This window comes from Pipra filicauda, unplaced genomic scaffold (assembly GCF_003945595.2).
Source record: "Pipra filicauda isolate LSUMZ 115617 unplaced genomic scaffold, ASM394559v2 scaffold5_size6683894_pilon, whole genome shotgun sequence".
Taxonomy (NCBI): domain Eukaryota; kingdom Metazoa; phylum Chordata; class Aves; order Passeriformes; family Pipridae; genus Pipra; species Pipra filicauda.
Genome location: NW_024104754.1, coordinates 4714437 through 4740635, shown reverse-complemented (window position 1 = coordinate 4740635; position 26199 = coordinate 4714437). Strand labels below are relative to the sequence as shown.

The 26199-nt window shown below is 39.6% G+C and overlaps 1 protein-coding gene across 1 annotated transcript in view; it reads left to right on the top strand.

The window, feature by feature from the left end:
* TTN (titin) overlaps positions 1-26199 on the top strand; it is a 239103-nt gene that overhangs the window by 22401 nt on the left and 190503 nt on the right. Inside the window, exons 25-42 of the mRNA XM_039387980.1 lie at positions 156-1846; positions 1942-2223; positions 2496-2762; positions 2916-3188; positions 3293-3556; positions 3656-3916; positions 4440-4700; positions 5058-5321; positions 5414-5674; positions 5833-6093; positions 6524-6784; positions 6873-7014; positions 7104-7269; positions 7464-7695; positions 8302-8586; positions 8678-8803; positions 11025-11213; positions 15509-15565. Coding sequence (XP_039243914.1) covers positions 156-1846; positions 1942-2223; positions 2496-2762; positions 2916-3188; positions 3293-3556; positions 3656-3916; positions 4440-4700; positions 5058-5321; positions 5414-5674; positions 5833-6093; positions 6524-6784; positions 6873-7014; positions 7104-7269; positions 7464-7695; positions 8302-8586; positions 8678-8803; positions 11025-11213; positions 15509-15565 — 5543 coding nt within the window. The remainder of the gene's footprint in view (positions 1-155; positions 1847-1941; positions 2224-2495; positions 2763-2915; positions 3189-3292; positions 3557-3655; positions 3917-4439; positions 4701-5057; positions 5322-5413; positions 5675-5832; positions 6094-6523; positions 6785-6872; positions 7015-7103; positions 7270-7463; positions 7696-8301; positions 8587-8677; positions 8804-11024; positions 11214-15508; positions 15566-26199) is intronic.

Sequence of the window (26199 nt, the reverse complement as noted above, 5' to 3'; positions counted from 1 at the left end):
CTCATAAACATGAAGAAACATAAACAACATGTCTATTACCTCCAGAGATTTGCCTTTGGAGGCTTTGACCTAATTTGGAAGAAGGGCAAAAATGAATGACAAAGTGAAAAACAGTTAATTTTTTTTTTTTTAAATTTTATTTTTTTGTATTTCAGGATTGAGGGAACCAAAGGGGCAGCTGCCCTTAAAATTGAATCTACTGCCAGGCAAGATGCTGCATGGTATACTGCTACTGCTATCAATAAAGCTGGGCGGGACACTACCCGCTGCAAAGTAAATGTTGAAGTTGAACATACAGAACCTGAACCAGAAAGGAGATTAATAATTCCAAAAGGAACTTACAAAGCCAAGGAGATTGCAGCACCAGAGTTAGAGCCTCTCCATTTGCGTTATGGTCAAGAACAATGGGAGGAAGGAGATCTCTATGACAAGGAAAAGCAACAGAAACCATTTTTTAAGAAGAAGCTCACATCTCTAAGGCTCAAACAATTTGGACCAGCCCACTTTGAATGCAGGCTTACACCAATTGGTGACCCAACCATGGTGGTGGAGTGGTTGCATGATGGCAAACCCTTGGAAGCAGCTAACAGACTCCGCATGATCAATGAGTTTGGGTACTGCAGCCTGGACTATGGAGTAGCCTATTCCAGAGACAGTGGAGTGATTACTTGTAGGGCGACTAACAAATATGGTACAGACCATACCTCTGCTACTCTGATTGTGAAGGATGAGAAAAGCCTTGTGGAAGAATCCCAGCTGCCAGAAGGCAAAAGGGGACTGCAGCGAATCGAAGAGTTAGAAAGAATGGCCCATGAGGGTGCTCTACCTGCAGTTGCACTGGACCAAAAGGAAAAACAAAAACCAGAAATTGTTTTGGTTCCTGAACCTGCAAGAGTCTTGGAAGGTGAAACAGCACGATTCCGCTGTCGTGTGACTGGCTATCCTATGCCCAAGGTCAACTGGTACCTCAATGGACAGCTCATCCGTAAAAGCAAAAGGTTTAGACTCCGTTATGATGGAATCTACTACCTGGATATTATGGACTGCAAATCATATGACACAGGAGAGGTGAGAGTCACTGCAGAGAATCCAGAAGGCTTTATTGAACATAAGGTGAAACTTGAGATCCAGCAAAGGGAAGATTTCAGATCTGTTCTTCGTCGTGCTCCTGAACCCAAACATGAGCCTGCAGTGACAGAACCTGGGAAACTTCTCTTTGAGGTACAGAAGGTAGACAAACCTGCAGAAACAACAACCAAAGAAGTAGTGAGGCTGAAAAGGGCTGAAAGAATCACTCATGAGAAGCTTTCAGAGGAATCTGAAGAGCTGCGTAGTAAATTCAAGCGTAGGACAGAAGAGGGCTACTATGAAGCCATCACTGCTGTGGAACTTAAGTCTCGCAAAAAAGACGAATCATATGAAGAAATGCTAAGAAAGACAAAAGAAGAACTTCTTCACTGGACCAAAGAGATCCCAGAGGAAGAGAAGAAAGCACTTCCTCCTGAAGGCAAAATCACCATTCCAACAATCAAACCAGGGAAGGTGGAGCTTAGTCCAAGCATGGAGGCTCCCAAGATACTTGAACGAATTCAAAGCCAGACTGTAGCCCAGGGAACAGATGCACACTTCCGTGTGAGAGTGGTGGGAAAACCAGATCCTGAGTGCCAGTGGTTCAAAAATGGTGTGCAGATTGAAAGGACTGATCGTGTGTATTGGTACTGGCCTGAAGATAATGTTTGTGAATTAGTCATCAGAGATGTGACTTCTGATGATTCTGCCAGCATCATGGTGAAAGCAATCAATATAGCTGGTGAAACTTCTAGCCATGCTTTCCTGTTAGTACAAGGTAATTTAAATTCTCTTACTCATCCCACTACTCATTATAGCGTGTTAAGTCTATATGGCCAGTGCACTGTTGATTCATTACATATTATTTTGCAGCCAAGCAGTTAATCAGCTTCACCCAGAAGTTACAAGATGTTGTTGCTAAATCAAGGGACTCCATGGCAACTTTTGAATGTGAGACATCAGAACCCTTTGTCAAAGTGAAATGGTTTAAGGATGGAATTGAGATTCACTCTGGAGACAAGTACAGAATGCACTCAGACAGAAAGGCTCACTTTCTTTCTGTACTAACAATTGATATGAATGATGCTGATGACTACAGCTGTGTACTGGTAGAAGACGAATCCATAAAAACTACTGCAAAGCTTACTGTTGAAGGTAAGAAGCTTGCAGCTCAGTACCATGCAATACTGCTAAAGTGAAATCAGCTTCAGAAAGAAAGAAAGCAATTTAAACAGATGTCCAATGCCCTATGAAATGTTGAGCTGCTTTCATATTTTCGGCATCCAGAATGACGGTTTGGAGATATATTTATGTAAAATGGTTACACTATATATATATATATTTCCTTAGGCTCGTTTAGTAAGAAATGTTTTCCTCAGGAGTATATCATCAAGCTTATTCACAAATGTAATTACTTTTGCCTGTAGGTGCTGTTGTGGAGTTTATCAAAGAACTTGAGGATATTGAAGTACCAGAATCCTTGTCAGGTGAACTTGAATGTGAGGTTTTCCCAGAAGACGTGGAGGGGAAATGGTATCATGGCGATGTTGAACTCACTTCTAATCTTAAATATGTGATTGCATCCCGCCGTGGTCGTCAAATCCTCACTATTAAGGATGTTAATAAAGATGATCAAGGAGAGTATAGCTTTGTCGTTGATGGAAAAAGGACTCAATGCAAACTGAAGATGAAACGTAAGCATTTCTAATACTTATATTGTTTATATATTATAGATTTTCAACATTATAGTATGTATTATAGCCATATTATTGTGTCCCATAATGCTTTAATATTCAATATTCTCCTTACCTCTTATAAGTATTAATTAACTTCATTTAATTCCACAGCTCGTCCCATGGTTATTCTTCAAGGACTTACTGATCAAAAAGTCTGTGAGGGAGATATTGTGCAACTTGAAGTTAAAGTCTCCCTAGAAAATGCAGAAGGTGTCTGGATGAAAGATGGCCAAGAAATTCAATCAAGTGATCGTATTCACATTGTGTTGGATAAACAGTCACATATGTTGCTCATAGAAGATGCAACAAAGGAAGATAGTGGAGCTTACTCTTTCAGTGTTCCTGATCTTGAACTGTCAACCACTGGACAGATCACAGTGTACAGTAAGTCACTATCATGATTTTGAAGGTGTGTTTGATTTTTGTCTCTTTTAGGATTATTTTTAAAGGCGTATTTTTTCATGATGAATATTTTTGTGACTTGACAGGTGTGGAAATAGTGGTGCCTCTAAAAGATCTTCACGTTGTCGAAGGAACAAAAGCTATCCTCGAATGCAAAGTTTCAGCACCTGATGTGTCTTCTTCCAAGTGGTACCTAAATGATAATCAGATAAAGCCTGATGACCGTGTACAAGCTGTATGCAAAGGCAATAAACAGAGGCTAGTGCTTACCAGAACCTATGCATCAGACGAAGGACATTATAAGCTAATGGTTGGCAAAGTTGAAACAAGTTGCAATGTCACAGTTGAACGTAGGTGTCCTTTAAGAAGCACAATTCTTTGTGAAATAATTTCCTTAAATACCAAACCGTGGAAACACCTAATATATTTATAATTTATTCTTTTTATAGAAATTGAGATTATTAGAGGTCTTCGTGACATCACCTGCACTGAAACACAGAATGTGTCCTTTGAGGTAGAGCTCTCCCATTCAGGAATTGATGTAATTTGGCATTTCAAAGGCCAACAGATAAAGGCTGGTCCTAAGTATAAAATAGAAGCACATGGCAAAATACATAAGTTGACAGTGGTAAAGATGATGAAAGATGATGAAGGAGAATATGTATTTTATGCTGGAGAGAAGAAAACGTCTGGGAAGCTTATAGTAGCAGGTTAGTAGAGTTAAAATCCAAGGTTTTTATTTCACTGTGATTTAAAAAAATGCCCAGGGTACTGTATTTTGTACTTGTAGCAATTGTTCTGTTTCTGGGGATTTTGCCTTTAATTTATTTTTCTTTTTTTTTATTTTTTGCATTCTCCTTGCCCTTCCTTTTATCTTTTCTTATTGGTATAATTTAAATTCTCAAAGCTTTTAAGTAAATGATCAGAACCATAGTAAGGAATGCTGTAGTATGTTTTTGATGTAACTAATGTAAAACAGAGGGTTTTTGTCTTGAGTGCTAAGTATACCTGTGTTGATAATAAAAATAATAAGTGAGAATAACTAGGATGGAATTAAGAAACATCTCTTAGTAATTTTCAGGTCATACTCTATTCTTGATATTTCACAAGTTCATAATGTCTATGGGCATGCTGCAAATTAGGGCAAGGAATTCCAGCGTCTACTGTTCATTTTTGTATGGGGGAAAGCTGAACAGCCACATGACAAAACCATGTGCCTTTTCTTCCCAACAGGTGGTGCCATTTCAAAGCCTCTCAGTGACCTGACTGTGGCTGAGTCCCAGACAGCTGTTTTTGAATGTGAGGTGGCAAATCCCGAATCAGAAGGCCAGTGGCTACAAAATGGTAGACCATTAGCTATGACAGATCAGTACCGTACTCAATCTGATGGTGTTAAGAGAAGGCTTACTATCCCTGTGACAAAACTGGATGATATGGGTGAATATAGCTATGAAATAGCAAGCTCAAAGACATCTGCCAAACTGAAGGTCGAAGGTCAGTATTTTTATAACTGATGTCTTTAAGACTCAGTCCAGCGTCACTCACTGTGTCTTGGATCAGGCAAAATAAAACAAATCAAATAAAACAAAACCAAAACTAACCAGACCAACAAAAAACCACCCCAAAACATAAAGAATCTCAAACCAAACATCTCTCATGGATCCTAAAAGTAAAGGTCCCTTGTTGAGTTCCAAGCACACCCCTTTACTGGAACCTGTATAAATCAATAAATGCATAACATGAAACACCATGATTCAATTTCATTAAGATTATTATATTTACTATAGTTTTTAATTTTGATCTGTTCTGTCAATTTGTGGTTTTTTGATTTTTTTTCCTTTATTTTCCTAGCTGTTAAGATAAAGAAAACACTGAAGAACCTGACTGTGACAGAATCACAGGAGGCAGTTTTCAGTGTAGAACTGACCCACCCTGATGTGAAAGGAGCTCTATGGATTAAAAATGGTGTTGAACTTGAATCAAATGACAAATATGAAATTACAGTGAAAGGAACTGTTCACACACTGAGAATCAAACACTGTGTGGTGACCGATGAGTCTGTTTATAGTTTTAAACTTGGAAAAATAGGAGCAAATGCCAGACTTCATGTAGAAAGTAAGTCAAAGTGATTTGAATATTTGCTGTAATGTGTGGTTTGAAATTCACATCATATACATTGCTGAATCTTGCTAACTTTTTTCCTCAAGCTGTAAAGATCATCAAAAAGCCAAAGGATGTGACTGCTTTGGAAAATGCTGTTGTCTCATTTGAACTGAGTGTATCCCATGATACTATACCAGTCCGATGGTTCCACAAAAATATTGAGCTTAAACAAAGTGATAAATACAAGATGATCTCTCAAAGGAAAGTTCATAAGCTTATGCTGCACAACATATCTCCTGACGATGCTGGGGAATACACAGCTCTTGTTGGGCAAATGGAGTGTAAAGCAAAACTGTTTGTGGAAAGTAAGTATTGTAAGTTTGTAAGAAAGCAATGATATGAATTGTTACACCAAATCATATTGAACAACTTGATCTGGCACTTGAGAGCCTGTTACCCTTGGTTTTTTTGCATACTGACTTTAAAAAAATTCTTTCTTTTTTCTTTTTCCTTTCCCTCTTAGCCATACACATCACAAAGACCATGAAAAATATTGAAATCCCTGAGACCAAAACCGCCTCTTTTGAATGTGAAGTTTCTCATTTCAATGTGCCTGCTGTCTGGTTGAAAAATGGTGTGGAGATTGAAATGAGTGAAAAGTTCAAAATAGTGGTCCAGGGGAAACTCCATCAGCTCAATATCATGAACACAAGCAGTGAAGATTCTGCAGAATACACGTTTGTCTGTGGCAATGATAGAGTCAGTGCAACCCTGACCGTAAAACGTATGTAAAAATTAATTTACCAGAATATTTTACAGTTACCAATAATAGAATTTGTGTTAACACATGGAAATAGTGCAACTGAGACAAAACCAGCGCTGTTGTAGCGGTATTTTGAAATAACACTGAACAGCCTCAACTGCATTATTAAAAAAGATCTAGGAGCAGTGAACTTGAAAGTCAGACCCTATTCTTCTGTTTAGGCAAACATGCCTAAACTCCAAGTCAGCACAGGAGATAGAATTTGGGTTCCTATGTAATTCAGTAGTTGTAGGAGATTTAATTGTAGTATTGATTCTGGACAAAAAGCCTACCTTTTAATATTACCAAAATTGTCTTAAAGAAGTTGAAACATCTCTGATCCTGTTAACATGCATTTAAAATAAAATAAAACAAAATAGCATGAGGGAAAACCCAATTTCTTTTCTTTTAGCCATCCTAATTACCTCCATGCTACAAGACATCAATGCTGAAGAGAAAGATACAATAACATTTGAAGTCACTGTTAACTATGAAGGTATTTCGTATAAATGGCTAAAGAATGGTGTAGAAATAAAATCGACTGATAAATGCCAGATACGGACAAAGAAGCTTACACACTCCCTCTCCATAAGGAATGTGCATTTTGGGGATGCTGCAGAATATACTTTTGTTGCTGGAAAAGCAGCTTCATCAGCCACTTTATACGTGGAAGGTATTTGCTCTCTTGATTTGTATATTTAGTGACTTCTAGTGGCTTAACTAAAATCAAGGCACTCATTTTACATTTTTTTCTGCCCTAGCTCGTCACATTGAATTTAGGAAGCATATTAAAGACATCAAGGTGGTGGAGAAGAAGAGGGCTATTTTTGAATGTGAAGTTTCAGAACCTGACATTCAAGTCCAGTGGATGAAGGATGGGCAAGAACTCCAGATTGGTGACAGGTAAATGATTGTTTTTACACCATAATAACTTTTGCTATGCATTTTGCCCCAGGAAATAATTAGCTTATTTTCTTTTCTGATGTCCTTAGGATGAAAATTCAGAGAGAGAAATACGTCCATCGTCTAATCATTCCTTCCACAAGAATGTCTGATGCTGGTCAGTACACTGTAGTAGCAGGTGGAAACACATCCAGTGCCAATTTGATAGTGGAAGGTCGTGACATTCGCATCAGAACCGTTCATAAAGATATTCAGGTATGACCTATACAGATGAATAAATATTTCATAACTATGTCAAGCAAAAAATAATGCAAGGGATGAGCAACAATATCTAGGCAGTCCTAACACAAAAATCTGTAATTATAAGGTCAGGACCTTCTTCTAGAAAAATGGAAAGTGGCATATGTAAAAACAACTTTATTTCTATTACTTACTCTACCTGTATAAAGGTCATTGAGAGACAAAGAGCTGAAATTGAATTTGAAGTCAATGAAGATGACATTGAACCACAGTGGTACAAGGATGGTATTGAGATCAACTTCCAGTATGAGGAAAGATACAGTTATGTGGCAGAAAGGAGAGTCCATCGAATGAGCATCTTTGAAACCACTTACTCTGACGCTGGAGAATATACTTTTGTTGCAGGACGGAATAGGAGTTCTGTTATGCTTTATGTGAATGGTATGTGTCCCCATAACCAATGCTTTGACTGTATTTATTACCCAGTGTTTTTCTGATCTCCATATAGCTTCTCAGAAATTCCGAATCTGAAAAAAAAGATAAATCCAAAGAGATCATCTGGAACACTATAAAATTCTTCATGTACATGGATGTTTCTCACTCCACTGAAATAGCTGGTTAGCTGATAAAAATACCATAGCAGTTCTTTTCCCACTATATTTACTTAGAAATTTTACAGAAAATTTCTCAAGTCTAAATAAAACTAATTTGTTCATATGAAAAAATATGCCTTCCCAGAGAGATCAACCTAGTGATTCTTGGACATATTTTGCCAGAAAACGCACCAACATAGCTAATTATGTTAAGGCACTTACTGCTAGATCATCCCCCTCGTATCAAGAAAAAGAGCGAATTTTTGATGGGTACACTTGATTAGGAATAATAGCCGTTTTGGTGGTTTTTTGTATGTCTGTTTGTTTTGTTTTGTTTTGTTTTTAATTAATTCCTAGCAAATAGTTTTGAATCAATAATAAATATCAATAATGAGATTTTTCCTTCTTCTTCTTTCTCCCCTTCCTCTCCACCTTCCTTCCGCCCAATTTTCAGCTCCAGAGCCACCCCAGATTATTCAGGAGCTAGAGCCAACTACCGTGGAGTCTGGCAAACCTGCCCGCTTCTGTGCTATGATATCTGGCAAACCCCAGCCCAAAATTTCCTGGTACAAAGATGATCAACAGCTTTCTCCAGGTTTCAAGTGCAAATTTCTTCATGATGCCCAAGAATATACTCTACTGCTGATTGAAACCTTCCCTGAAGATGCAGCAGTGTACACCTGTGAAGCAAAAAATGACTATGGAGTTGCAACAACTTCAGCTTCACTTTCAGTGGAAAGTGAGTTTCCCATGCTCATAAATACCACTGCTTGTGAAATGAGATAGCTGTTCTTCATCTTTAAAAATTACTTCTTTTTCTTGTTCTTTAGTCCCAGAAGTTGTTTCTCCTGAACTAGAAATGCCAGTGTATCCGCCTGCTGTCATAATACCACTACGTGATACTGTTACATCTGAGGGACATTCTGCTTGTTTTCAGTGCAGAGTTACAGGGACAGGTGAGTTTATTAAACCCCGTACATCTTTTCATCTCTCAGAATTTTTAATCTTGAACTCAGAAAAAAATTCACCAATATATGTGCTTGGATCAGTCTTCCCCTAGAAGTACAGTTGTTTGATATACACACACATCAAAAGGTTACTGACTTTCAGTTTAACTTTCAGTTAAGCAAGTCAAAGACTGCATCAAGCATGGAAGTTTTAAGCTGTCATAAACATACTAAGCATTTCTAAAATGAAGATTTCTTTCACAAAACTTGTCTTTGGAAACTTCTCAGTGTTTCAAATGCTAACTGATGTTGGAAAGCTGTGTCAGTGAGTAAAATGTAGAGTTTCTTTGTGGAAAAGCATTACCTTGTTAAATGAATATGATGAGCATACCATGACACACACCATCACATCAATTAACTAAACAAACAGACTGAAACTGTGATTCAACCTTTACCCTAATATTCCTAAATATTTCATATCACTCTGCAAACACTAAACTGTGATTGCTTTATTTTTCCTACCATAAAAGGGTGTTTACTCATTGCCTCTTTAAGTGTAGATTTTACTTAAGTAAGTTTTCTAGTTTTAGTTATATAGAATGTCATTCTACAATTAAAATATTTTTTCCAAGTTAACACAAGGCCAAATAAAACTACCTTTCTTCACTTCAGTAAATGGCCTTGAGTATAACTCATAATAAAGTATTCACATAATAAACTGCAGAATAAGATCCAGTTCAAACCCCAAAGAATTTACAATTATTTAAAGATAAATAAAACTCCAAATTTAAAAATAATCCTGAGTGACAGCTCCATAGAAATCCACATAAAATTTGTAATATACATGTATATGCAAATATGTATGATTTGCATTTCAATCAGTGGATTGGAGTCTTTCTGCTGTGCCTTTTGCAATCGGATATGTCTGTCACGTATTGGCCTCATAAGCCACCAGCGTGCCTGTAGCAAATGTGGATAGAGCCTTCCCAAATCTTCGTTCGCGAAGCCCAGCCATGATATGCATTTCAATCACTTGGAAACAAACTCCATTTAAAAAAAAAGGCTTTACAACAGGATTCTGCTTTAGAAGTGCTGCTACAACTCAGAAAATATATATTGGACTGGCTCGCACTCTGTTCAATGCATGCTAGTGTAACTTTTTTTTAGAAGAACTGTATGTGAATGTGGAACCTGCATTTACAGCATGGAATATAAAGATCCTTTCATCTAGGTCTTCCTTCATAGAACCACAGAATCATCTAGGTTGGAAAAGACCTCAAGGATTGTTAAGTCCAATCATTAACCCAGTCTGCCAATGACTCTACCACTTCCCTGGGCAGCCTATTCTTGAAAACCCTTTCAGTGAAGAAATTTTTCCTATTGAAAATTTCCTTTATTGAATACTGTATCCAAATGGATTTGCATACCTCTCACTTGACTTGTGAAAAACTTTTATATTAGTTAGGTAACATATGATGGAAAATACAGGTTTTTAATGGTACACTTTGTGTAACTGGCTATTGAAAACACTCTTTCTTCTGATGACAATAATAACCCACTATCTGTGCTACAACATCTGATTTATAATGTAGTATGATGATAAATGGAGAGGCAAGACTAAAGTCTGCTTCAGTCCTGTTCTTTCTCAAGTCTACATGAACCTATACAAGTAATACAACATGTTATATAGGAATTTTGTAAAGGTGCAAACATAGGATCTTCCTTGAGAAATATGTAAAAGTTATAATATTTGCACCAAGAAGAGGCAAGGTACTGTACTTAAAAGAATATTCTGTTTTAGTTTTTTAACCTGATTAGTTAAAGCTAATAATTTTATAGCCTGTTTAATCATGCAATTGTAGCAAAATCCCATTTTAAAAAAAAGAGAGTTTCTCTGGTTTTAGGAGTAGCAAAATATTTCAAAATTTTTACATTTAGAGAAGAAAGGAAGAATTATTTTTTACTCAGTAATGTATCAGCACCAGGATCAGGTTTTCCATACAAATGTTTCCAATGCACAAAGCAAAACTTAAAGCAACAATAGGCCACTTTCTACTCATCATACTTTACCAGAGTAATACAAGGCACATTTAAACTTAGATACTTGAGATTAAGTATCTCTTAGATACTTGAGACTAAGATTTTTGGAAGATATAAATATAAAAAATAGTGTTTACTTACTAGTGTAATATTGTAAATTTTTCTTTCTTTCTTTCTTTTGCTTGAGCAGATCTGAAAGTCTCCTGGTACAGCAAAGAGAAGGAGATCAAGCCATCACGTTTTTTTAGAATGACTCAGTTTGAAGACACTTACCAGCTGGAGATTGCTGAAGCTTATCCAGAGGATGAAGGAATCTATACCTTTGTGGCTAGTAATTCTGTAGGCCAAGTGACAAGCACTGCTACCTTGAAGTTAGAAGGTACACTGTGCAATTAAAGAAGTTGTCTTGTTTAGGTTATATTCCAATACTCATCTTAATATACACTGATAATTATATGTGAGTCGTTGTCTGTCATGTTGTCTTTTAACTCAATTAATTGCTACCATTTACAATGTCCGCAGCATACACTTATGTCTCCAAGATATAGGTAATGAACAACAAAATGTATTTCACAATTTTGCAATGTTTCATGCTCCCCTCCCTTTTCATTTTCTCCAGTCTTAGAATCTGTCATGCACCAAAGACAGTAAAAGCCTTCTTTCTAATGGAAGTTCTTTGCTTACACGTTCTTTGATTTGACTGTGAAGACAATCTAGTAAGAATTTTTGTACGAAATAAGTTACTTGAAAACTGTTGAAAAATGTCCTAAATACAGATGTGTAGCAGGTGTGCAGCAACTGAAAAGAAAAAGTGTACATTCATATAACTTGATGAAACATTGACCAAAGTTTTAGAGCAGAAATGTTGCCTGGATAATTTGGTGTTCTATATTGTCCTTGATATTATTTAACCATAAATATTTTGTTTTCTTTTTGCAATAGATTTTATAAATGATGAATGAGAATAATTCATGCTGTTAAGTTGCAAGTTAGAAAAAAAAGTCTTGAATGAGAGAGAAAATTCATTGTAGTGTAGGGTAAGAAATTAAAAGTTGGCATGCTTCTTTTCAGGATTTAAAAATGTTGAAGAAGTTACATCAGAGTCCCCTTGGCATGTTTCTTCATCTGTTTCACTTAAGGAGGAGTCTATTGGCCAAAGGCCCACCTTTATCCAGCCTATTTCAAGCTGCAGGGTATGCAGTGGGGAATCAGTCAGATTTCAAGCTAGAGTCTCTGGCAGGGCCAAACCAAAAATCCAATGGTTTCATAATCAACGACTCATGTTGCCAAAAAAAGACTTAGTTTTCCACTTTGATGAGTCTACAGGCACAGCTACACTGATAATAGTAGATGCTTTCTTAGAGCATGCTGGCCAATACTCTTGCAAGGCAAGAAATAGTGCTGGAGAAACAACTTGTACAGCTACACTTACAGTGACTGCAGAAGGTAAAGCCCCATTTGTACTTCAAAGGGATTCAGTTTGTTCTATACCACACTTTTGTGCTATTACTAATTATTTCCTTGTTTCACACCTTTTCTTTCCCAGCTAATGTTAGTAGTACCTACCCTCAGTAACCCAGTCACTCTCATTTCTTTTGTTTATGCTGTAACATTTGGAAATTTTCAAATTTATATATCAATAGAAGTCAAAGAATAGAATAATTTAAATGAAGGCATACAGATTTTTAAAAAAACTAATTAAGTGATCTTTATAGCATTAACTGAGGTATTTTGCACTGTCTTGTTTAAAAACAAAAACAATTACCTCCTTTAAGTAAGTTTCCAATCCTAAAATGGACCACTTTAGTGAAGGAAGAGACAAGTATCAACTGAGTACCAAATGCATGACTAGCTTAGGCATCGCTTGTCATTCATACATGTGAATGGATAATTTCTATGTTGAGATAGTGCATCCGGCATGCTGAATTTTCAAATGGACATCATTCATTTTCATCCTCCATGCTGTTTGATTTTGTTCAGAGCATGGTCCAGTGAACTTCTTTAGATACTAATGCTGTTATTTTTGTTACTTAATTACACAGTGCAAGCCCTAGATAGGCAAAGTTCTGGGAAAGATGTAAAAGAGTCTATCCGGTCACAGGCTATATCAGAACTTCATGTTCCTCCTCTCACAAAGAAGAACATTGAAAATTATCAAAAAGAATTTAAATCAATGCAACAACCATCACAGGAATTGGGTGTACAGGTTTTTGAAAGTGTATCAAAAAGTTTGACCGTGAAGGCTACATCAGTTGAAGAAATAAAAGCCATGCACACAACAGTCCTTTCTCAAACATCTCAGAGCACCAAGATCTCTATGACCACCTCTCAGGAAATGAAAGATGTCCCTCCAAAGATTCTCTTGCAACTCAGAGACCTAACTGTGAAATGTGGTGACACTGCTCAGTTCATATGTGCCTTAGAAAATGAATTCTTCTATGAGTTTCTTTGGGCCCATGAAGGAAAAAGAGTAGAAGTGTCTGAGAAATTGAAGATATCACAAAACGGAAGTGTTCTTCTGCTCACAATCCTAAATGCCCAGCTGACAGATCAAGGACTGTACAGTTGTACTGTTTATAATGACTATGGAGGGACAACAACTTCTGCAATACTAACAGTCAAAGGTGGTTATCTGACTTTTAACATTATCACTTACCTTTTGGAACTTCATTATAACTACCTAGAGCTCACTCATATTTCCTTTATTATTATTTATTCATTTATTATTGTTAATTGAGAAAACTGTATTGATAATAATCTGGGGGTTTTCCTTCACATTTACAGCTCTATTCATAAGTGAAATATGCAGTACTGGGAAGTTGATATTGTAACTTTGTGCCTCTTCCTGTCAAGTCACAGATGTCTGAGGCTTTTTATTCCTCATATACTTCATGATATGCAGTGAGATGTAAAGCAGGAATTGTAGGAATTTTCATATTTTGTTAATTCCTGAAGCTGGAGTTGAAGGAAGATAAGAACGCCAGATAAGCAATGTTGAATTAGATACCTGGTCATATCAAACTCCCAACTTGTTTCAAATAGATCCAAGGTTTCAATTCCAAAGTTGGCAATATAATTAATGTCCTTGAAAGGATTAATGGGTGCAAATATTGTATTACTGCAATACTGAATTGTCTTCTACCCTTTACTCTCCTTAAGATATAAGTATTTATTTTTCAGTAAGACTCTTTCCACCCCTTCCTGACATCAACATAGTAAGATGTTAGTAGTGCTATCACTAGTAAGGACTCAAAAATATATTATCACCACACTAGACAGGTGATACTATTTCTGATGAGTTACAAGGAATACAGAACAGAAAACTAAGATGAATAATGAGAAAGGCATTGACCCTGTTGATTTGGCTCTTAATTACGGAAATTTCTTTTTTCACTATAGAGCTGTGCAAAACGCTTTACATAATCTTCTGCTGCTACTTTCCAAATTAAGGCTCTAAATTAAAAGCAAAAATGTGCTTGTATTAGGCACTGCGGAACACGTCTTGGTCACATGAAAGTCCCATAGGCTTAACTGATACCTAGAATTAGCCTAGCAGGAATAGAGCTCTTAAATGTGCAGTCACTCCTGTTTAATAGCATTGTTTTAGCACTAATACGCCCAACATACTTTCAATACTAATTACTGGGGTTCCCCCCCCCAATTATAAGGATATTTTTTATTCCTGCAAAACATCTGACCTAATCCTTTTCCTAACTTTATTCTTACCTAGCAAAAGAAGCACAAGCCAAAGCAGTAACAAAAATTATTCTTGAATCAGATACTAAAAGCTTTAAAGCAGCCAAAGATTGTCAGTTTAAAGCATCTGAAGTTAAGCAAGACTCTTCTAAGAAAACCTCAAGCTTGTTTATATCTACATCCCAAAGACCATATGAAACTGAGAAGCAAAGAAACAGAGTATACTATCCTGATGTTGTGCCATGTGAAGACATCACAGAAACTGATGCCAAAGCACCAGAGTTTCTTGAAACTCTGCCTTCAGAAACTACTGTGAAAGAAGGAGATGATGTGTTTCTCTTTTGTATAATGAAAGGTGTGCCTACACCTTGTGTAGTCTGGTTGTGCAATCAGCTAATAGTTCAGGAATCTGCATTGTGTCACTTAAAACATGATGGGCCTCTGTGCAGCTTAAGATTGTTGAAAGTTGGTCAGAACCACAAGGGTATATACAAGTGCAGAATAGTTAATCCTGCAGGACAAGCCGAGTGCAGCACTCATCTGAAAGTGACAGGTTGGCAACTGCATGTTCCTTCTAAGTATCAATTCCTCATGTATAGCATCATTGCATTTCAGTACATTCATTCCCTGAGAGATGATAAAGAACAAAAAGCATATCATTAGTCTTTGGATTGTTGAATGTTTTCTTCAGGGATTTACAGCATGATAAAGGCATGTTGCATTAGAAACTTTCCCCCACCCAGCAAAAAAGAAAGCAAACCTTATAGAAAAATGTACATTGCAAACAAGTTTGAAAATATTTGATTACTCTGTTCTCAAAATTTATGAAGTGTTTGAATTGTTTGGCATGCATTTATGTGTACGTATGTGTGAATTTCTGTATATTTGGAAACGAGATTGGATGTTTTTTACTACATAAAGTGTTGATTGGCACATTTAGAAACTATAGCTCAAAAATCTTTGTCTTTTTTATTCTAGCTCCTGAAAAAATTGTTCATGAGAAGCTAGAGGAAGAGGTTGAAATGGAAATGAAAGGTACAATCACCAATGAGAATAATTAGTACCAGTAATTAGTAATGTTACAAAAAGCTTTTATCTGCTTATGTGAAGTGTCTGATGGGGAAGAAAGACACTTTAAAGCATATTGGAATATGTTGCATGTTTGTGTTGATATGCAAAGGGTTACCTGCATTATAAGGTTATTTAAGTTTTAAAATATATTTAAAACTTCAAATTTGTAATTGTGCAACCATATTCTTAACTTTTACTTCATGCTTTGCAGCTGTTCACAGAGCTTTTATTTGTTCAATTTCCTTTTGAATGCATGGAATAGTTTACTTCAGAAGGAAGTTATACAAATCTTATTTGTATTACTTTTAAACAAGTTAGCAGCCTAACAATCAGTTCAATGGACACTACTGGATGGATAGATAAAGTATACTAGAGAGCATTTGTTGTTTAGATTATGTGAAAGCTACACATTCCCATGGATTCCTTGCACTTTTTTTTACATACATTAATTCACCATTATACATCTCTTACCCTGGCTTGCAGATAGCATACGTGGTTCATGTTGCTTGCTTTTTTCCCTGTGCATAACACTGTGAAGTTAGTGGCTGTATTAGTTCGAATAAACGCCTTCTCATTTCATGTTACTTACTTTTTAAAAAGATATCTTTCAAAATATTTTTTGTCAATTGTTTGAACATTTAATCTGCAAACAGAGGGGTCAGAAAGGGCGTTTATTCTACTGTCTGCAAGTCAGGTAAGATTTTCTTCTTTGCCACCCAAAGACACACAGCTTTTCCAGGCAGCAAAAACATACACGCAGAAGAACGTGTTATTTTGAAATTCCTTTTTGCTTGTTCAAGAAGAAATTTCCACAGTCTGAAGAAAGAACAGACAACGAACGATTTTCGTGTCAATCTTTAAAACAGAGCAAGGCGTTGCGTTTATTCGAACAAATATGGTGAGTGAATTACTTTTTTTTCCTGGGTGTGTGATGAAATCCATTGCATGCCCATTTTTTATTTCAATATATTGTTACTTTTTTACAATCAGATGGTAGACAGAGCGTGACATGTTGTAACCCAGTCTCCTTCTCTTGCAGAGCAGCATAGCAAGGTGAACCTCGAGGGACCTGGCACAGCGGCGGTGCTGGCTTGCCCCCAGAACTGTAAACCCACCTTCACACAGGGCCTGAAGTGTAGGTCCGTCTTGGAGGGGGACCCTGCATTCTTCCAGTGCAAGCTGGTGGCATGCCCGGTGCCCCACATGTCCTGGTTTCACAACAACCGGCCCGTCCTCCAGGACTGCCGTAAGGTGATTCGCACGGAGAGCGAGGAGCACACACACCGTGCCAGCCTGGAGCTGTGGGATGTGCGGGAGCACGATGCTGGCAGCTACAGGGTATTTGCCATTAACAGCGAGGGCTCAGCTGAGTCCACTGCCTCACTGCTGGTGGCACGCAGTGGGGAGCAGCAGCAGGGCTTGGGTTTCACAGAGAAAGCCAAGTGGATGCGGCAGAGCTGGGAGTGCCTGCTGCAGCAGCGGCGGGAGGACCGGCTGCGGGTGGTGCTCCGCTGCACTGGCTCGCCCTTTGACAAGGGGCAGGAGGCCAAGCAGTCACTTGGGAACCTCTCACCAGCCCGAGGCAGGGTACGAACCATCCATTTTCAGAGCCTGCCACTGGTGGGGCCTCACCGCCCAGGGGTGGCACGTAGTAGGGAGCATAGGGGCACAGTGGCTGATGCTGAGGAGCTGCTGGATGAGGAGATCCGTTGGAAGCTGCAGAGGCTGCGGGAGGCAAAGAGGGCAGCACTGAAAAAGAAGCAGGAATCCCTCATGTCCATGCCCCAGGAGGGCCCTCATGGGAAGCCCAGCCCAGTTAAGGTGGCTGCCAAGATGGATGGCTCGGAGCTCCGCACGGTGCAGATCGTGAAGCGGTACTCCAGGCCCCAGGCCATGGGAGAGAGATGGCAGATGCCAGGTGGGCTTCTGGAGCCCTGCCCACCCCTCTTTGTCCAGGAGGTCAAACCCCAGGAGGCTGTTGAGGGGCAAAGATGCACTTTCTCCTGCCTCTTCCATGGCCGCCCACAGCCTACAGTCACTTGGTACAACAATGCCAAGCCCGTGGGGCGCATCAGGGGCACTGCCGTTCACACCACGGAGTGCCGCTCTACACTGACCTTTTCATCCCTACTCCCACAGCATGGGGGCACTGTCACCTGCGTGATCTTCAACCCACTGGGCACAGTCAGCACCTCAGCTGCACTCCATGTGAGGCAGCAAATGCCAGCCTATGAGTACGCAAAGAAGGAAGAGGAGAGGAAGAAAGAAGAGGAGGAAGAGGAGAAGAAGGTGAAGGAGGAAGAAAGGGAGAAAGAGAAGGAGGAGAAAATGAATGAGGAGGAGAAAGAAGCTGGTCTGGCCTTTGCAGCAGAGAAAGGACTGCCAAGTGCAGTTCCAGACTCACACTTGCTGTCGTTGCCTGTGGAGATCAAAATCACTGCCCCCACTCCAACGCCAGAGCAAGGCACAGAGATGAAGGACACCACACAACACCCTCCAGAGCAGGCTGCTCCCACCATAAAGCACAAATTCAAGTTTTCATTTGATATGGGAAATGAGCCACCCCAATTTGTAGCAGAAGCCCCAGCACACATTCATTGCCATGAAGGAGAGGACGTGATGTTGGAGTGTGCTGTGTCTGGGCAGCCCCCGCCAGCTGTGATCTGGTCCCTGAATGGCCAGAGCCTCTCTGCTAGTGAGAGGCTGAGGTTTGAAGAAGGCAAGAATGGCACGTACCGCTTACATATTCAAGGGGTCTCTGTCACAGATGCTGGACAGTATTGTTTAGTGGCCACAAACGTGGCTGGAACAGCACAGAGTGCCTCTGAGCTGACAGTCCAGCCCACTGCACCCCAGTTGTATAGCAAAGATGGAGGCAGCGAGGAACAGCCTGCTGTGGACCACGTTGTTCACCCCCAAGGCCTCAGCATACTTGGGAAGGATGAAGAGGAACAGATTGTATGCCCCAAGGATGAGGAAGCCCACCTACCCTGGTCCCGAAGACAGTCTCCATCTCCTGGTGAGCAGTTGGAAGACTGTGAAAAAACTCCTCACTTCACAGAAAGTGAGATGGCGGAAACAATGGTGCTGGATATTACAGAAGTTTATGCAAAGCAAGAAATGGGTTATACAGAAGAAAGTGTCAGGAATACAGATGGTATTTCTGAGGTGAGGCAGCACAAGGGAAAAGCTGTCTCTGAAGAACACAGCTTTGGAATTGTTACTACTGAACTGCACCCTACCATATCCAGTAAAGGGCATGAACTAGTGGCCAAGGACTCGGGTCACTTTTCAGAGGAGCTGGAGCCTGAAGGAGGCAAGGTGATACCACATACAGATACTCTGTCCTGGGACATCTTGAAGTCACCATTTATGGAAGTGCATGGGCAAACACATGTCTCTGAGCAGTCTGCTCTGGCAAGGGAGTGTGAGGATTCACAATTTTTCATTCCTGTATCGCCTGTGGTACAAGAGGGAAGTGATGTTTGCACAGAGAAGAGTGATGTCCCTGCCTGGGAGGCAATGACTCCTGATGTGCCTCTTGTAGAAGAGCCAAGCGTGCCCCACCTGCAGGACCACATTGCAAGCAAACCCACAAAGGAGCTATTTGGCTTTTATGACTCCTGTACAGAAGAGCAGCAGAAGGAACAGCACAAGGAACAAGAGAGATCAGTTGATACTGAACAGGGCATCGAAGGTGATGATCATCTTTGTAAAGAAGAAACAATTGATGATGGTGATGCCACACACTGGGAAATGCACAATGATGATCAAATGTTGCAAGGAGTGGAGTCTGACACAGGCAGCTCTTCTTTGGATGTAACTGTCACTCCTCCTGGCATAGAAAACTCAGGTCAGGTTTTTACTGAGGAAACTGAGGTTCACCTGGAAGAAGGGCATTTCAGAGAGCAGCTGTTGCCACCTGAAACTGATAAGACTGATATCATATATGATCTGAAGAAGCTTGTGGAGCCTTTTCTAGCTACAGAGAAGATGTACACAGAACAGGCACAAACCCCCACAGCTGTGGAGAGCATGGAGGAAAGAGCAACTGGGCTGATCTCCTCTGTGCACCCACATGCTGCACTTGTGGAAGAGATGCCTCTGAGTGAGGAACTTCATCAGAGCTACAGGATGCTACAGGAGGAGGTCAATGCCCAGGAAGAGGCACAGCGAAGAGAAACCAGTAGGGCTGATTTGCAAATCCCTAATGGGGACCTTGGCAGTGTCATGATATCTGCTGAAGAGGGACCTCTTACTGAAGAAATTCATGAGTCAGAGGTGAGTGTCTGTCAGGAGGACTCACTTGAGGAAAAAATTCATGAATTTCTGGTGGAGTCCACAGAAGATTTCCAAAGAGAAGTTCAGGAAACACATGTGTGGGAGAGTGGGGAATGGATGGAGCCCACAGACTCCCAGAGTGATAGCTTCATCATGGACTTGAAAAAAGCTGCACATGAAAAGAAACCCCAGGCTGGGCATCAGGCTGAGGAAGATGGTGGTTCCAGGATAGACAAGGTCTTTGAGACAGGAATGAGCAGCTTCACCTGTGAGATACAAAGCACAGATTCCTCTGAGGAGATGCTCAGGGACACACAACAGGAACCAAATGCAACCAAGGGCTTGTCTTTTGGGCAACTCATACTTGGTTTAGTAATGGATGAGCCTGTGGCACAGAAGGAGCAAAGGAAGGACTCTAGGGACAAGAATGGGACTGCCACTGAGGAAGCCTCTGAGAATAGCCTAGATGAAGAAGGACTGTGGGAGGATACTTCTGCAGGCCCAGAGCCCAGTGCTGTTCAAGTGTCAAAGTTAGAGCCTGATTTGTCCCTGGCCAATTATTTAAGATCCACTGGGATACATGAAACTCCAGATCTCAAAGGGACAGTTCAGAAGGAGCAGCAAGAAACTATCACTTCACTGGAAGTGGAGGAGGTTACCTTCAGCATGGTTTATGATTATTACAACAACCATCAGGAACTTGCCCGGCCCTTCTCTCCTGAGTCAGAAATGTCTATAGAGCTGGAAAGTGGGAGCAGAGAGGAGTCGCCTGATTCAGACCGCTTTTACACACCTCCCTCCTCAGTGGAAATCTTTGAAACTGCTTCTTCAGCATCCTACCACACCCCACTCAGCACACCCGAGCGCTACTCCACGCCGTCTGAAGGCTCGGGGTACAGCACGCCCCCTGAGCGCTACTCCACACCATCTGAAGGCTCAGTGTACAGCCTGCCCCCTGAGCACTACTCCACACCTTCCGAGGGTTCAAAATGCAACACACCCTCAGAGCGCTATTTCACACCCTTTGAGGGACCCTACTCTCCATCAGGGGACAGCACACCACCAGAACGCTATCGGACACCCACTGGGGAGTATATGGATGCCCTGACCACACTCCCCTCCTGTGAGAGGAGGCCTCAACCTCCAGACCAGCCCCAGGCTGACGTGTTTAGGACCCCCCGTGAGTCCCTGGAGCCATCAGGCAGGGAAATGCCACCTGCATTCCTCAAGGCATTGAGCAGGAGGAGATTGTGCGAGGGCAGCACACTGAGGTTTGTGGCTGAGGTGGTAGGTGTGCCCAAACCAGAGGTGAAATGGTATCGTAATAAGTCTCTGTTGGAGCTGGATGAGAGAGTACGAATAGAGAAGGATGGGGACAAATGTATTCTGGAGATCACTAATATCCAGAAAGCCGATGGAGGACAGTATCTGTGCCACGCAGTGAACATTGTAGGGGAAGCTAAAAGTATTGCACAGGTGGAAGTTTTGCCTGAATATGGGAGGTCACTAGCACTGCCACCCCCTGTTACCCACCAGCATGTTATACACTTTGACCTGGACGAAAACACATCTTCAAGGTCACCTTCACCACAGGAAATCCTCCTGGAAGTGGAGCTGGATGAAAATGAGGTGAAGGAGTTTGAGAAGCAGGTCAAAATCATAACCAGTCCTGAGTTTACCCCAGATAAGAAGAGCATGGTAGTTTCCCTGGATGTCCTTCCACTTGCTTTGTTAGAACAAGCTGCAGGCTTGGCTGCAGTGGAGAATGAGGATGTAAAAATTGATTTCCAAGTAACTGAAATGCCTCCACGCTTTGCTGTGCCCATTGCAGATATCAAGGTGACAGAAGGCTTGGAGGCAGTGTTTGAGTGTGTGGTAACAGGTACTCCTGTCCCAGTAGTTCAGTGGTTCAAAGGTGACACCTGTGTGACACCTGGCACGCGGAAGTATGTTGTGAGTCAGAAGGAGGGACTTCACAGTCTGAAGATCCAAACTGTAGGTCCCTCTGATAGTGGCTGGTATAACTGTAAGGCAATGAATAGGCTGGGAGAAGCAACATGTAAAGGCTCCCTTGTGGTCATGGCTCAGCAGGGAGCAAGTGCTAAGGTGAGCAGTGAGACAGTCATGGGCTGTGAACCACACAGGCCACAGAAGTGTGACTTGCTTTTGAGTAAGACTGTGAGTCCAGGTGACCAGTCAGAAATAGAGCTGGAGTTTGAGTTTGAGCCGCACAGAGATGACTCAGAAAAAGCAATCCAACTGCTTGCAGTGACTCAGCAAGAGCAGGAAGTGGAAGGGGAGAAGTGTGTTAACATTAGTTTTGATGTGTTTGCAGAGCCATCCCAAGAGGAAGGGGTTGAGTTTAGGGCAGAGGACTCAGAGAGCTGCAGCTTTGAATTCCAGGTCACAGAAGCTCCTCCCAGATTTGTTAGGCTCATTTCTGACTACAGTACATTTGTGGGTGCTTCAGTATACTTCCAGTGTCTCGTGACTGGTTCCCCCCACCCAAGTGTCTGCTGGTACAAGGATGGGGTGTTGTTGGAAGGGGATAGGTACTGTTTGCGGGAAGAGCAGGATGGCTCTCTTAGCCTTACCATTGAAAACCTGATGCAAAGTGACAGTGGGCAGTACAAATGTGTAGCTACTAACAGGGCAGGAACTGCTGAGACTTGTGCTGTGTTAACATTATACTAAATTTCCATAATTTATTTCAAAGTCTCTTTTGAAATACTAAATGTTCTTATGATGTTGTTCACTGCAGGTAAAAATGCAGCACTCATCTTTAGGGGCATTGTTTTTCATCTCTTTAGGGATGAAAACCACTCTCTGGGCATATTTCTGTCTCACTTAAACTTGCCTTCTTTGGGGAATTTAAGTGAGATTTAATCCGTGCATAAATTTTGTGCACATTTTCTGCACCGAGGTATATTTCAAGCTTCTTCTAAGTTCCTTACTCATTCTTGTAAAGATATTTTAGTTGACACTCATGTAAGCAGGACTAATTTTTTTGTATAATGTACATATACCTGTGTATCTGTAACGGTGCAACCGCTCTTGTTTTATGTAGGCCAGAAATCACCTGAAAATGTAGACACCACTTTTTTCTTGTAACCTAGAGATATGGAATACTAACTTATGCTTGCTGTTTCATTTGGGTATAGTTCTGTGAAAGAACTCCTTAAATTGGTATTTCCCCTTCTCATAATGTTGTCAGAACATGTGAGTTTCACTGATTCAAATCCTGTGTTTACAGTTTCTATCACTGCAAAATTCTTACATCCATGGGCCTCATTCTAACCGCTCATGGAATTAAATGCCTTTTTTATGTCAATGGAATTATGCTGTTGCAAAGAAAAGCAGCACAATGGGAAGAAAAATTAAAGTTTTGCATTTGTAGAGACTGGACAGGATTTTTTTCTCTATTACCAAGTAATAAACATGAAAACATATTTTGTACTGTATCTTTAGAAGTTAAAGGGAAAGGAGAGAGAAAATAATAATAAATCAGTGATGTTACTGTAAATTCATTAAAATAATTTTGGTTGTCCCTGTATTCCAGTGTCATTCATAACAAATACATAGTAGTAAAAAAGTAAGATATTTTTATGCAGTATCTTGTTTCACATTAGAACTATATATTTACATATTCTTTTTTTTTTTTTAAATTAATACCAGTTAAGTGTCCTATGTGTCAAAATGACCAGAAATAAATGGAATACATTCAATTGTTATCTGTGGCATTTTCTCACCAGAAGAGATTTTTATGTTAATGTTCTCCATGTGAATATATATTTTTGTATTTAAAGTAATGCTAATATTTAGGAGGAAGAGTCAGCAGTAGCTGACAAAATCAGAACTAAATCTCTCTAACATAAACTATGATAAATTGAGAAAATCTGTTAAAAGTATGAAAGTTATTAATTAATGTTTATTAGAAGTTAAATACATCTCTAATGCATGTACCAGCTTTCCAGTAACCTCTATGTCAAGGTGAGATCTTGAGTTCAAGAACCCTAAACAAAAATTAATTTTACTTTTTTTAACCTGTTAATGATGTTCTTCCAGTCATTTACAAATTTCTGTCAGTTACCTTGCAAACAGCTTTAAGTACCACGGGGATTTTAAGCATAAAAGAACTATTCCTGTAGTATGTTCAGTTATGTTCCTACAGTTTCTTATTTCTGAGTTTGATGTTTCCTCACACTGAGGTCAGCATGCCTCAAAAAACTGATAATCTTTTAAGACTATCCTATCACTCACTCAGGATAGTATATTTTGATCAAAAGATTCTCTTTGTGCCGATTGTGTTGCCTGATAAAAATTTAATGTATAATTTAACATACATAAGGTTTATATGTTAAAAGGCAGAGATAATTGTGATTTCTCATAGGTAATGGTGGTAGGAAAGAGAAACATGAGTGTCTGACCCGATGTTGTGGTGGGAAAGAATTACTCCACAACATGTCCTTGATCCATTCCTTGTGTAGATGTGTAGCACTGTCTGATTCATTAGACAGCAGAGGTCCTTAGGGAAGTTGGCAAGAATTGTCTGATGTTCTGTGTCAGCTGTGACATGAGGGGTCTTTTAGGCCCAAAGCCAAAGAGGTCAGAGGCCCTTCGATTAGGCCCTATGCAATTGTGATGTGTGTTTATTTTGCATGTAAATCTGAAAATTTTTAGCAGAAACAGGCCCATAACTTGGTTCTGAAGCCATAAGCCAAACAGGTCCAAGTTTATATTCACATCTGAAATATATGGCCAAGCACCTTTTTCTCTACCTGTGTAGTGGTGTTTGTGGTTTACGTAAGTTTAAAAGTCTTGGTTTAAGTTTCATACATTAGCCAGGAGCATGATCATGTGTTTATGGAGAGACAAAGTCTCACCTAAGCTACAAATATTAAATGTGGAGTAATCCCAGGTTGGAATGAACTTACTCTGGGACAACTGGTATACTTTGACTATCTCCAAAATTTTGTGCTTTCATAGGAGTCAAAAAGCTCACAATTTTCAGTTTTAATGTTGTCTTTATTTCTACAAAATAAGTATTTTAAAAAAAGGATGAATTATGTCTGTTTGTCATCAATGTGCATTGAATGTTAACATGTATGGTTAATTTGTGAAATAAATATGTAAATTATTTAAGTCCATCACTTCTTGTACTTTATTCATTTCACAGACCTATCTAAAATACAAAAAAGAATCTGTATAGTTTTTCTGTCATAAATATTCAGGAACACACAAAAGTGCATTAATTTTTTCCACGCTCCCATTATAAAGCATTCTTGTGTATTAGCATGGGTTTCATTCTGAAATTTATTTTTATATTTTACTTATTGGGCCAAATTCTGTCACCCATTCTCAAATTCACTTGCACAATTTATTACTGTTTTAGCAAGGCTGGTAAGTAATACCAAAGGACTGATATAATCTTTTATTTTTTACCTAAGCATCTCTTCTCTGCTGTTAGTCATTGTATGCACTGTGCTATGTCATGTATATTCTGGCATTCGTGGCAAAACTAATAAGTTTTAAACTAATGAAAAAGAATTGGGTGTGACATAGTCTGTTCCTTTTTGTTGGAGTGTAGTAAAAATTATTGTCTCAATAAGTTTTTAAATTTAACGTACTCTAATTGAGAAGCTTATCAAGGTTCCATCTTAAAGTTCCTAGAGACATTTATCCACTCACAATTTTATTCCTTTTTTAAACTCTCGTATCTTTCCATGTTGAATACTGTGGTCCTTAAATGAGCAAACTTGTAAGGACAACAGTATTTGATTTCCAAAGATTTTCTTTGCATCATGCTTCTCAGAGATTGCTTGTACCATTCCTGGAAGTCTGAGATTTCACTGATGTTTTTATTGTCAAGCATCTGCAGAGAATGGCATGTTCTTCATCTCCACTTCCTCTCACTTTTAAACCATCATTAGAACCAGAGTGGTCCAACATATATATGGGTAACTTCAAAAGGGCAAGAAAAATTTTAAAGTGCTCTGTCTTCTTTTTCTCTCTTTTATTGTGGTAGTTTTAATATGCCATATTGTGACAGGGAGGAGTTCATAAGCAGAGATTTAAATCAGTGCAGACTTGTGATTTTTGTAATAATGGTGCTGTAAACTTAAGGGTCTAATGACAAAACCAGGACAAAACTGGTAAGAGAGAGGTAATCTCTTGGTGTATTAGACAAAAGATAGAGTTTAAAGAGATGGACTATGCACCAGAATAAAAGTCAGTGTGCTGAAAAGATTGTAGGATTGTTGGTTGTTTTTTCGTTTGGCAGGGTTTTTTTTCAATTCTTATTCTAGCATTCTGCTTTT